The following is a 13,817-nucleotide window of genomic DNA, read 5'->3' on the forward strand; positions in this document are numbered from 1 at the left end:
TGTTAAGTCCTTATGTCAATGCAGAAAGGTATAAAATCGCAAGTCTAATAAAGAAATATTTAAATTTAGTAGGTATTTCAGACGAGGTAAGTACCTACTCAGAAGTAATGAACGTTTGTAAGAATACATTTGCGTCAATCCTTATCGTGCACCTAATTATGATAACGTTAACACTTATGTAAAGTGTGTCGACTATATAATATTTTTGATCAAATGAATTTGAATCTCTTTTGAAAAAGCCATAAAATTATCTATTCAAACTTCGGCCGCGAGTTCATTTGCCAATTAACAAGTATTTTCAAATAGATAAAATTAATACATATAAAGTGTAAGTGTTAGTTAAGTTAGTTTCTAAGTTATTAGAGGACATGGGTTCGAATTTTTTTGAAAATTAATTTATATATTAAATATCTCGAATATTTTAATTCAGCAACTCTAGGTTGTCTACGAAAATTGTAGCCTAAAAGCTTCGTAGCAAGCTACGTCGTAGCATGCTCGTAGCTTTCAGGAGCATCCTCTTCGAGATTTGGCCCGTCCCGGCTTCGTTCGGGCTGTGGTTCGGGTAAAAACATAATAAATTATACATCTAAACTATCTTTAGGAATCACAATATCTATTGCTGAAAACAGCATGAAAATATTTTTTTTATAAACGCTCATACAATTTAAAAATATACATTTAAACATCATTTTGCAGAAATATAAAAATATATGAATTTTCTTTTAAAAAAAATTGTATAATACATATATAATTTTTTAAAAGAAAATTCATCAAAAGAAAAGTAATATTTGGTTATCATGAGTTTTAAGTTATAGTGTATATAATGTATAAGTCTAAAATCTTTTTATATTGACCTATAAAAGCAAATTCTCTCCTTGTTAAGCATACGACCGAATTCAGGGGCATAAAGCCCTCGGGTGCCGATCAACAAGTCTAGACGGCGATCAATATAGTGGGTGAAGAGAGACGGGAAGTGCGAGGGAGGCGGCATGCTTGCTACGGAGTGCACGTTTTAGTACAATCGCTATTTCTCTTCCATGACTGGACAGGATGAAGTTTTATCAAGTCTTACTATAACACTGGCCAGTCATATCGGCGAAATTAAAAAGTTATCATTTAGAATTTGGCCGCTTATAATATTTTACTTTTTAAATTTATTTTTATTGCATTCTTAGTACAAATAACCTAAACATTCTTATTCTTAAAATAAATATTTTCAGTAGTTTTGAATGATAGATAGAGCGATAAAATTCAAACAACTTTCACATAACACTTGCAATACCGAGTTCATTGAAAACCGATGTGTTAATCCAGGTTATTTAATTGCCCGTGTAACTTTCTGCTGCATTCCTCGCAGTTGTTAGAATGTAACAGAATAATAAGGTGATTTGACCAAACAATTTCAGTTTTATTATGTTAGTAGAACCTCAATCAATCAAATCGAACTCAATCATTGGTTCCAAGTTCGGTAATTAGTAAAAATGTATTTAAAAATTCTCAAAAGAAAACTCCAAGTAAATAGCTATTAAACTTTAAGTAAAAAACGACACATATCACAAACTCCAGCTCCACAGATTGCAGAATCGCGCACTTGTAACAAAAGCTAACGTATAGGGTGATCCCTAAGCCCCCGGCAAAGCATCACGAAGCCACGTAGTTTGTACCACAAGTGTACCCTCCATTCTAGTACACCCCCCCCCCCCACTCTAGACCTTTCAAGGATAAAAGCAGGATACCAGGCTACACAATTTGCTTCACGCTTCACGGCTTTGTTACCTACAACTTCTATATTGTTTGTGTTTTCCTCATTTATATTACAAGTATGTACTGTTTTGGTGAACATATGGTCATATAATATATAGGACAGCAGGTCAACGGCCGACTGGCGATCGTGCAAAGTGGAGAGTAAAGAGGAACCTGGGCTTGTATGCTTCATGGCTATGGAAGAAACCAGGAAAGCGGTCAGATGAGAGAGATAGATTTATACTATTATAAAGTAACACCAAACATGTCTGTAGCTAAACTATGAACTGATGAAAAATGTTGTATTTTTAAAACTAACTAGTTGTGTCTCGCGGCTCCGCCCGAAGCAATAACTCTTTTGTTACTGTCCAGCTCTCCAAATTTGACAACACCAAAATGTTCCGTTTCGAAGTGAAGGAAATACAAAGATACAGACACATTTTCACATTAATAAAATTAGTATTGTTGATGCTGCTCATTAGGGATAATGGATTATGTGTAACTAAATAGTAAACTTTTCAGGTACTAGAAGTAAATAACACATTTAGATCTATGACGCAGGAAAAATAAGGAAACGAAAATAACTTCTATGACGCACACATCAAAATAATAGAGACTAACTTCTAATGATGCCGAAACTAACTAGGTATATTAAAAACGTCCTAACCTAACACAATGGTAGGTCGATTCGTTCACCTCATACGTAAAAATAAGAATAGAACAGAAAACACAAACACACTACCAGAAATCTTTCATTTCTTTCTAATCGAGTGGGTTATTTACTAACTGTAGTGTCAGATTTAATTCAAGTCGCCTGTCATGACTTGTACAACTATCGCCATCTGGTAAAGTCGACGAAACGACCTCGCAATCGATAAACTTAATGGAAACTATAGTACCTACCTACTATCTAATAAAATCTTTTATCTAGTGTAAGTACTATAAAATTTTTGAAATATTTTTTCTAAAAAGAAATTGTCAAAAATTTATACACTAAATACCTAATATGTTTAGTGATTATTTTCATAAGAATAGTAATAAATGTCGCAATTTCAGAAAACAAACATTCTTCATTGTTACAACATTTTTAAGTTAACATTTTAAATACACTTGCCTGCGTAATATAACTAGTTTTAATTGTGCACATTGTTTAAGTAATTAATTCATGCTGTAACTTAGTATTGAAGAAATAAATAGTTTTGTATAATCTTAAGAATTTAGAATATTATATATACGTCACGTTTAGCAAAAAATATCTATTTGTGAAACAGACTTAATTTATTTTACATTATTTATGTAAAATTAATTTATAACGATAAGTTAGTTAAACAATCTTCAAACAAAATCAATAGTCTTTTAGGTATGGTATTCAGTTTATGTACATACAGAAAGGACATTTTGAAGAAAACATTCCTACGAATGTAGAAAAGTTTTCCACGTTGTAGTAACTTTTAACTGGTGACAAGAGCAAAGCCAGTGCTGTAGGCTCAACAAACATTTTATGAATTTAAAATTTAGCTATCATGCAGACAGTTTCTATTGTATGTTGTATTAGTAGGTACCTAGTTAATAACATTGTACATTACATAGGTACTTTATTATTTGTATAATGGGAGATTTATGGTGTAAATATTAAGTACTTTATACTTATTCGTAAAGTCGTATCTTCAGTGTCGACTCGTGTTGAGGGTGTGTATTAGTTTCGCTAAAACTAACAATGATAGATGGTGGAATGCAAATTTCGCCTTAAAAGGTAGTGAGAGCGACGCCAGACTGCAAAGCTGAGATAAGCAGCCTCTGACGCAGAGTTCCAAAATAGATAACGCATTTGCGTCAAGATGGCGTCAAACGTACATTTTTCAAGCCCAGTGTATACGGAGCGCGTGCCGTACGAAATGATTTCCTGGCAAAATATTCGCTACACTCATATGTGCCGATCACGCTTCCTCGAGCTGTACGCTTTCTTTTTTTAGCACAAATACTTTCCGAACACCTAACGACATCTCAGATGTCTAGATTAGAGATCGGAATACGAGCACGAAGTCAGATTTTCGTTTTCATATCTACTCATGACAGCACATTCCTGAAATATCGAACGTCATTGCAAGCTACTTACTCCAAAGTAATAAGATACGTGAAGAGAGAAACCTTCCTAAACGCAATTCTCTTTATTGTTTCAATTTCAAAATTTCCTTAGTCATAATGTTAAATTGAAATTTGAACGACTCTTAGTGTTGCACTTTATAAAGAAAGGTGTAGGAAAAATGACTGGCCGTCACCTTGCCTTGGCGTCGACGGTTCGTCGAGAAAAATAAAAAGTAATAAAAACAAGATGCGTGCATCCGGAGGCAAGGTCGATGCTGAGGTATTTCTGTACGCGGCAGCGCTCGCTCGACCTCAGGCATCCATGCCGAATTGTTGAACGATCGCTGCGAGCATCTCTCGAACTAAAGCAAGGCTTACACTGAAACCAGTGATTATGAACTAGGTATTGAAAATAATATAACGCTGTAAAATGGATTTGTCATTCTCGAAATGCAAATTGTAAATTTCGTAGTTTAAAATTTAGTGTCTCATGTCAACAAACTTTATGTGTCTTTTTTTTAATGGATGACCCGGGTTTGACCTACAGCGCGTAGGTTCGTTGACGTGCCACCTCTTTTCTGCATCCTCCTATACAATGTAGTCTCCCTGTAAGGTAAATTTAACAACATTCGATAAAACTCGGCATTAAACGGTCTAAAAGTGAATTGTTTAACCCAGAAAGACGATAATACAATTAATTATAGCTATCTATCAAGTGCTTAAGTAATACACACTGGTACTTATTTACAGTTGGTTTTAACTACTCGAATTATGACGAAATCATTGTTAAAGTGATGTGAATCAATTCTCGTGCCGTAAGCTAGTCATTAAGGTTCATAACGACTTGACATAACGAATTGATATACCTATTGAAGTGTTGAACATGATATGTGACGTAAACTTTAATTATTTGATTTTTACGACCAAATGAAAACAAAGTCTAGTCTAGTGCGTCAAAGTCACAATATAACTAAAAGAGTTGCATCGCAATATATACCTACAATTACTTTAAAATGTTGTAAGTATTTACAGCATTTTTATGAATGTTAACCGACCAGTTGGAATGGAATTAAGCCACTAAAATAGCCAGTATTAGTGGGCAGTTATGTAAATATATGTTTGAATGAATTTCCAGTTCGGTTAATTACCAGAAGTCCAAATTATCAATCAACCTAATAATTACAATACAAATTAAATTTTGGTGCAAGCAAAGAAACAGTTCTCTGCTTGCTGTTTAGAATGCAGTGTAAGAAGTGTTACACCTAAACATTATAAAGTTATTTAAGTCGATAAGTTATATATATAATCTTATTGTATCGTAGGAGAAAGAAGCTAAAACTTATCTAAATCTACACTGCACAAATCAATAGCAAGATAAAGGTATGCTAACAGGAAAATACGTTGCTTTGTTTTAAGGAAAAGTCTTGCACCATCGACTTCCCACTCTATCTGAGAGGACAAGAAAGAAGCAAAATTATTTTTTGTTAACATCTAGTATATTTTGTACTTAATTCTAAACTAAAAAATAGCTTTCGAGTCAGTAGACTTGAAAATTCGTCTCGACTTGATATCTCGTCTGTCCAAAAACGGTCATAAGTTATCCATAAATTGTGAGCTTATAAATTGGTTAAAATGAAATTTTCTTCGTGATCTTCAAACGCATTGAATTAATACCAAGATGCCACTGATGCCACAAATAAAATCAATACCGTCAGGTGTTAGAAAGTCCATGCAGACGCAGTGAGTCAACGCTCAGTATTCGGCCAATGACCCACTTTGGTGCCGTGGACTGGTAACTCACGTACGTTAACTGCCACAATTATGTTTTTTATTATCACTCTTATCTAAAGACGCGTAACCTTACCTTGCTATGTTTGTTTAGAATAATCATATCTGGCAAATTACTGAAGCTTCTAAAATTCTGTCAACAAATAATGTTACTAGTGATAAAATTTTAAATCTCATGTTTACGAATCGTAATACTAAAAGGGGGTGCTTTTGCTATTTTCAGCACATCTATCTTTATTCTCAAATTAGCAGTATTTACTTAAATGCGTGTTATCTATAGAATCTAGATCTAGAATACAATCTGTTTTATGTAGCCACATTGAACCATTCTTTACATATATAAGAATTGTAACACGTTCATGATTTAAGTCATCGATAACTCTTTGCTGCGCTATTGATGTGATGATACTTATTTCAACATATTTATTAGTCAATAAAGATACACTTAAACGGAGAGCCATGAATAATGTAATTCTCCCAAATATAACAATGGGAAAACATTGCATTAAGAAAATTATCGCATTGTTTTAACAATACATTCTGCGCAAACATTGTAGTACCTAGTTACCTATGGTTCATTGAATTGCAAAATCCTGTACATTAATTTTAAAAATAATCATACTATACCTTATTGAAAAGTTAAACATATAATATTCTTGAATTTTGATACCTTTGAATATTTGATAAAATTTCAAAAACCTTGCGGACATTTACACAAGAAGGAAATATGAACACCTATGTAATATTTGACTTTACATTTTTTCTGATGCATTCATTCATGATGCACCAAAGAAACTAACAAGACAGGTTATCCGTTAATAGTTTCGGTTGTTTAAAATCTCGTTCCGTCTTCGTTATCTGTGTCCTCGTTGTTTGGAATGCCGGTGCACGTGACAAAGGGCATGGCTACCAATAAATATATTTATAGTTAATAGGCCGGGAGGAAACTTCCTATGACCGGGAGGAAGAATGACTTGAGTTATAAATTCTCAAGAATGAAAATGCGTTTCCAAAAAACAACCTTTTTCGTGTATCTAAATACATCATCAATAGTTGGAATAAGTATATACAGACTTTTTGTATAAGACTGACTTTTTGTATAGCTGTACAGTCTTATTGCAAGACCTATTTGAGATTTTGAATTCAGTGTACAGATTATAAATTGTATTTCTACCAGATAAAACCCAGTGTTTTCCCACTAATGCTTCCTTTTGCGTCTCGTCACCGTCATAGAGTTTGGGTTTTGATAGTAGATTTATTAAAGCTTAAAGCATAATAATCTTTGTAAATACATAAAACTAATGACTTATTGATCATGTCACATTTAACGTCTTTGTTAATAACGCTATTAGGTAGATATTGGTAATTAGCTAATCATATTTTATGGACTTGACGAATTCTTTACATAGTGATGTTTTTGACATTATAATAAATGTTTGTAATGGTTGGCTCTTTTACATATTTAGGTAGTTACCTATGTGAGCTTTTTTTTAAACATTTAATAAAATAGGTATGATTGCGATTTATATTTTTAGTTTGATCATTACTTTATATCTACCTATTTACTTTTCAGATGAGTTTACAAGACGTTTTAGTTTCCATTACTAAAAATAAGATTCACGTTTATTGACCTACTTAATAGTGTAATCAGTTTTAACCTGTATTTAAATTAAATAACCAGTTTCTATCAATTTCCTGTTATTTGTGTATTTTATATCAAACTCATAACTATAATGCGACGCTTACTAGAAACGTCACGATACAGATGACCTACAATAGACGCAATCACTGTTTTTATACCACACTTATAGACTAGACTTAAAAACCAAACACTGTGCAGATAGATATTATGAAAATGTCCTCGTGGTATTGATACTGAGACCTAAATATTCTTGGGGACTTTTATTTATCAGTATCTTGAAAAGTTTAGGGCCTTGATTGATGTACTGCAGCTGAAATAGATTTTTTCTCATTTGGATATAGAAAAATAGGTACCTATTGGAATTTGTCTAGTTCTAAAAGTTGTAGGTCTATCTAGAGTTTGTAAAGAACTATAAAAAAAAATGTGTTATTAATCGATGTAGGCCGATCGTGATCTATAAAATGGTGAAAATAGCGAAGCGATATCATGGAAAGAAAAAAATTGAGAGAGACCTCTATAGGTAATCAGCAATGGGATCTGAGGGACTGCTGATTATGTTGATGAACTACTTTATATTGTTGATGTGACATAAATTAAAATTAGAAATATTGTATCTATTGGAGCGTCGTAATATCTACTTATTTTTAATAAGTAGGGGTAGACTTTCTTAAATTATGGATTATTTTATTTGTTTGTTGGAACTTATAGTTAACTATAGGACAAAATCCTATAAGGAACCTTAAAAGGGCGGCTATAAGGCTGGATTTTAAATGATATGCTGTCGATATTAGTTCCTTCTTCTTTATTTTCTTTTTCATTGGTGTCATTGTCATTTGACTTTATTTAATTGGTGTAATGTATAGTATTGATATTTTTATTGAATGCGATATTCCTTACCTCAGTCTTCGTTATTCGATGTCGTGCTAGTTTAACGACGGCAAAATTTCCCTTGCCAATGGTCCTCTCGATATCGTAAAATCCCACCCTAATAGGGGTTTTAGCGGGACGTTCTCGCTCCGCCATTGTCAACTGCTTGATTGCAAGATTCGACATGTAATTTTATACACTAATCGCACCAGAATTATGGTGATATCAAAACATAGTAAGCAAACGGTATTCACTTGTTTAGCCGCAATATGTAAGTAATCATCAGTTTTTACACTAGTTTCAGAAACGACACTACTGTTTATTTTAGGCAAAATATTAACGTCATTGTCCGCAAACACACGTAAGTTCAAGCATTAAAATTTACGTCCATTATTGTTTATTCATTGGTAAAGATCATATCAAAGATATTACGGTAGATGTTTCATAAAACACGTTTAATAATAAAGGTATCATAAAGTCCAGGCTGGCATAGTTTTAACATTTAGCACATTAGGCATTTGTGTACAAAAAATATTTACAAGATAGGAAATCGCGCAGAGGCGGCGTGCGCGTTATTCACAATAGGGCTCCGTCGCCGCCGCCGCCTCGCCGGCTGTCAACCGGGTACTGAACTGGGCCGAGTCGATCGAGTCGACGCGAGTACTCATGGACCACACTACCTGCGACTTCCACACGCGCGCGCTTTCAGCAGCCGGCCATGTTTCTTCTTGTGACGTCAACAGCCGTTGTATCTATAGCTCTTGGTATAGTGTACCGGCGACGTATATCCAGCTTAGTTACGCACTTAACTGTAGCTATAAAAGTCAGCCAAAGACCTAACCTATTAGATAAAGATAAGCGTCCGTGTTTATTAAATTCTGGTTTCAAGATCAGATAAATGCTCTAACAATATAACTTAGTCAGAGTACTAGGTAAGTACATCATCCAGTCGAAAAATCTTTCAATATTCAGATTTCACTCAAAAATAAAGTAGGTACTTACCTAACTATTTAAATTATGTTGGCAATTATGTTCATACGGTTACAATATTCCCTAATAGTGCGAAGAAAAATGATTAGGTACAGTATGTTGGAAGGCCTTGGTTATGTTTGCGGTTAAGTACCTAAATGAGTTTGCGGTTTATAAACACGATCGTATACAGATCGATTGATCTACGTGCTACCGCACTACCAGCTGTTACAAACTCAACCGTACAATCACCTGTCAAAAGCACGACCTTCCATGGCTACTTAGATAGCTATCGATATCTACTTCTACAAAGGAGTTTCATGTGAGTGTCATTCATCTATCTAGTGTTGTGGTGGAATGTAAGACGGTACCTACCAAGACAATTTGTTGGCAATAAATGGTTTGGACTATTTCCATTGAACCCCCAAAGTCCTACCTCTTATCTGACGGCGGCAGCTAAAAAGTTAAAGTCGAAGCAGTAATTCAGAAATTAGACTTTCACGGGCACTTTTAAATTATAGGTATGTACACATTTTTGAAAACTACAAATAAAACTTGTGTGGCTACAAACTAATAGAGAACGATCATTTTCATTCATAAGGGCCCTGATACACGAGGACAAAGGTCGGTATTTACCATTACATTGTATTACGTACCGGCGTACCTACTAATTCCATGGTATTTACTTAATAAATATTCAATAAATATTTGTTTTATTGTATAATATTATCTATAGAAGAAATATAAGTATTTATGTGTTATATTATTTAAGTAGGTAGGTTATCTACAAAACAAGAAAAATTCGCGATCACAGATAGTTAAAAAATGGTCGCTTCATGCACTAAGCCAGTGTAAACGAACGCTAAAGTGTTAGTACATCTGTTCATTTTCTGTTCCGTATTTAAAAATACTGAATGCCTCTGTCATTCCACATCACTGTCGTCATTGTCATTATCAACTGTCAACTTCAGTTCTGAAGTTTTGGTTGTCTTGTTTACTTTAGGATTTGTTGTATTTTTTACAATTTTATAAAAATAAAGATCAAGCTATTGTGGTAAATACAGTGACGTGTTATGTATGTTACCACAATTAAAGAAACGAATGAAGAATGCAACATAGTATGTACCTACCAGCATCAAAAATATTCGTCTGCATTTTTAAGTTTTTTATTTTTTTAAAACGATAGAAGTATTTTCACATGGAATCATCGAACTAAACAATATAGAAGCGAAATTGTGAATAAGATTTCAGAGCTGCGCCTGTAGACAGCCTCTTATTTAGTCATCGCACGTAGCGATCGAAGAAATGCTCTTTTCCTGCGTAACACACAAAGCAATGATGCGATTCTAACGCGCAGTGCTCAAACTGAAAAAGGGGTTTTACTACTTACTATTTTTACTTGGCCACCTTTTTGTTTTGGCAAAGTATGTATATAACATTTATGTACCTATATTTCGTATAGGTAACCTAAATACAATATTATATCCTCATATTTACATATTATAAAACAAAGTCCTCAACCGCGTCTGTCTGTTCGCGATAAAATCAAAAATTACTGCACAGATTTCCATGTGGTTTTCACTAATATATAGTGTGATCCCGGAGGATGGTTTAGGAGTATCATTCATTGTTTTTACACGAGTGAAGCCCGGACGGGCCACTAGTATGTAATAATTATAATATTAAATATATAATTAATATTTTTTGTGAAATAAATTTCCAATTTGAGACATAAGTTATGTACCTATACGCAGTGGGTGTTTATTTAAATAGCTCTCATTGCTCTCATATTTTTTCAAGCGTACCTATACCACAACCTGTGTAGGTGTACTTACGATTAATTAACACAAGTACAATATGTGTACGAAAGCATTTGTTTTTTCTCGAACAGGCAAGAAACAAAATTGATTCTCTGAAACTTTACACTCCCCTCTCATTCGTCGTTCAATCACACTCTCCCAAACTTTCTTAGTACCTATATGACATTAGCTTAACTTTATCCCGTCTATAGGTACCTAAGTAATTGTTATAATTCCATGTCCCCAATCAATCAGTTAAGTAATTCACCTATTTTCATATTGATATAATAAAATAGTCCTACTCCGAATTAACGCTTTCATGAAATGATGGCTTACTGACTTAATATGCAAATTTTAATAAGTAGGTAGGTACGTAATTTCATTTAGGTACTTTCCATGTTTTCGAAAGCCCAAAACCATTGCCAAAAAGAGTAGGTACCGACCGGTCGGCTCCTAATATGGACAGAGGTAAGATATGATGAGCTTCAGGCGTAAATTGCTTGTGTCAGCCGGATTTGTAATTAATTTTAGGGGTTTTATTTATTTCCAGCTTATCGAGGCTGCTGCAGTTTCTGGGAACGGTAAAGACACACTTGAAAACGTTTTTCACGAAAAAACATTATTTGCGGTGTTATTTAGACTTCGTCTCTAGGTCGTCATCCGATACAAACATGTCTGAAGGAGCGGGGGCTAATATGAGGATCCCGCGAAACAGATGCTTCTTCTTATTTATACGGCCTCCGTATAAATATTTATGAGGATTTCGTCGTAGAAAATCGATAGTAGATTAGCTCTAGAATGACATGATCTGGAACCAGCATTTCCCTTTCCCTTCATCAAGGCGCTTCTATGTATTTCCTAGTATCTAGACTAAGATCAATGAGAAAGAAGTTTTTACAACTAGGTACTTAGATAAAAATTATAATATTTATGAATATATTTTAAAACAAAATCATCTAAATGCGAGTCAAACTTTGCGTGTCAAGGAATAACAGCAAATTGTTATGTAAAACCATTGGAATGTGTGAATTAATCGTAATTAAATTATATATAAGTAGCTGCCACAGGTAGTAGCAAGTGTTGACAACAAAACATATTTTTTTAAGAAATAAAGTATATTAACGTGCAATGAAAGGTGTACCAATAAATATCTGCTTTGTGTGTATACTTAAATGTGTCTTAATAAATGTCTTAATTTGTTTTATAAAAAAGTTAATCCTACTATCATAAGTTTTTAAGCAGCAAACAATAGGCACATAAATGTCACCATATCGGGTGATTAAGAATGTTTCAGTAAAAAGCACTCCAAAAAAGCATAAGGAGTAACCGAATAAGGGAGTCACGTATTGTTGCCGCCAAAATAACACAGATGAAATCTGTACGGATGGTGTAACTGTCTGGCGCCGCTATACTTAGTAAGAGACTACATGAATGATGGACTTGAGACTTCAAGCAATTAATTTTGTGTACTATCTATACTACTATCACATAGAGCGTGTGTGTGTTTGAGGCGGGTAATCTCCGAAATTGCCGAACCGATTTCAAACATTATGTCACGATTTCAAAGGCACATTATCCAAGATTGCTATATTTGATCTCAAAATTCGCGACATCGACATCGCGACTCGCGACAAGCTTTTATAATCATATAAATTGTCTATAATGAGGTTATAAGTTGATAGTTAAAATTTTAAAGGAAAATTTTATTTTCTTCTTTTTAGAGCATTTAAATAAAGGCTATTTTTTAAAGTTTTCTTTTAATTTATATTGTACCCAGGTTCCAAATGTCGGTGCTTTCAAGAGGCTCCGTTGTATCAGGTCGCATGATTCATACAGTTGAGGTCAGGATTTCCAGTTCAGGCTTTACCAGAATTACTTTATAGTAAGTATAGCTATAGATAGGTGCAGTAAAAACTGCCTACAGTAGGTAGGTGCGCAATCAAATTATATTATTGTTTTGAACCCTGCACTTGGTTATTTTCATCCACAGAAATCCACTTTCATCATTTTCTGTCATCCTTGCGCATTTCCAAATGCTCGGTTGTGATTGTGACGCACCCAAGCCTATAGTCCGTGTTAAAAGTCCGTCTTTACATTGTGAAGATTCGGCTACGGTTTTACGACTGGCCGCCTGCCTGATGTCAACTCTCTTTGGGAATGCTATTGTTGATTTCTCATTAGTATACTCTTACGACCTCCATGGAAAGATTTGGAATGGAATTATTCTAGTAGAGCACACGTTATCACACACCTCTTTTATTTTGTTAAAGGGGATCCTGATGAACAGATGAGTTCACGAGGATCCTTTGGGGAATCGAGTTAGGGGATCCTGGTGGACTAAACGTCGAATACAGACCTAGTGAACTAAACTGTCCACCAATGTGCAGGTTTCCTCACGATGATTTCTTTTACCGGAAGCAAGTGGTGGTCTATGAAAAATACTACACATAAGTCAGATTGGTATATAAAATCATGAGACGCGCGTAGGATTCGAACCTGGGACTTTTCGATCACAGGCGGAAGGTCTTAACCATTGGGGGCACCACCGCTGCAATGGTTCTCAACTTCTGTCTGTCGTTGCAGTCCACGTGTATGAATATGTATAACTCGTTTATAATTTCGCAGTGATATGCACTATTGAGGTCCATATAGTGTCATGCATATTAAAATATAAATACCAAAGCTTGCTTCCCCATATAAAGCATAAACTGTTGAGGTCCAGTCGATTACCACTATTTTATAGTGTTGTTTTAGGCCAGAAAAATAAGCCCGTTTAAAATGCAACGATGTAAATATTTTTTTTATGAAAAAATGGGACTGGCAGTCAAAATCATTTTAGGCATATAAAAAAAAAATATTCCTGATAAATACGTTGGTACATAATAAGTACCTAATTTGTTTAGATAGCATTATCGTCTTCTTTT

The 13,817-nt window shown here is 34.2% G+C and overlaps 1 protein-coding gene across 1 annotated transcript in view; it reads right to left on the minus strand.

Moving 5' to 3' along the window:
- Sik2 (Salt-inducible kinase 2) overlaps positions 1-8,811 on the minus strand; it is a 52,236-nt gene extending 43,425 nt beyond the window's left edge. The window contains exon 1 of the mRNA XM_053752526.2: positions 8,156-8,811. Within this exon, the coding sequence (XP_053608501.1) occupies positions 8,156-8,311 (156 nt within the window). The 5' untranslated portion in view covers positions 8,312-8,811. The remainder of the gene's footprint in view (positions 1-8,155) is intronic.
- Between the last annotated feature and the right edge of the window lie 5,006 nt (positions 8,812-13,817).

Source organism: Plodia interpunctella, chromosome 12, assembly GCF_027563975.2.
Source record: "Plodia interpunctella isolate USDA-ARS_2022_Savannah chromosome 12, ilPloInte3.2, whole genome shotgun sequence".
Lineage (NCBI taxonomy): Eukaryota > Metazoa > Arthropoda > Insecta > Lepidoptera > Pyralidae > Plodia > Plodia interpunctella.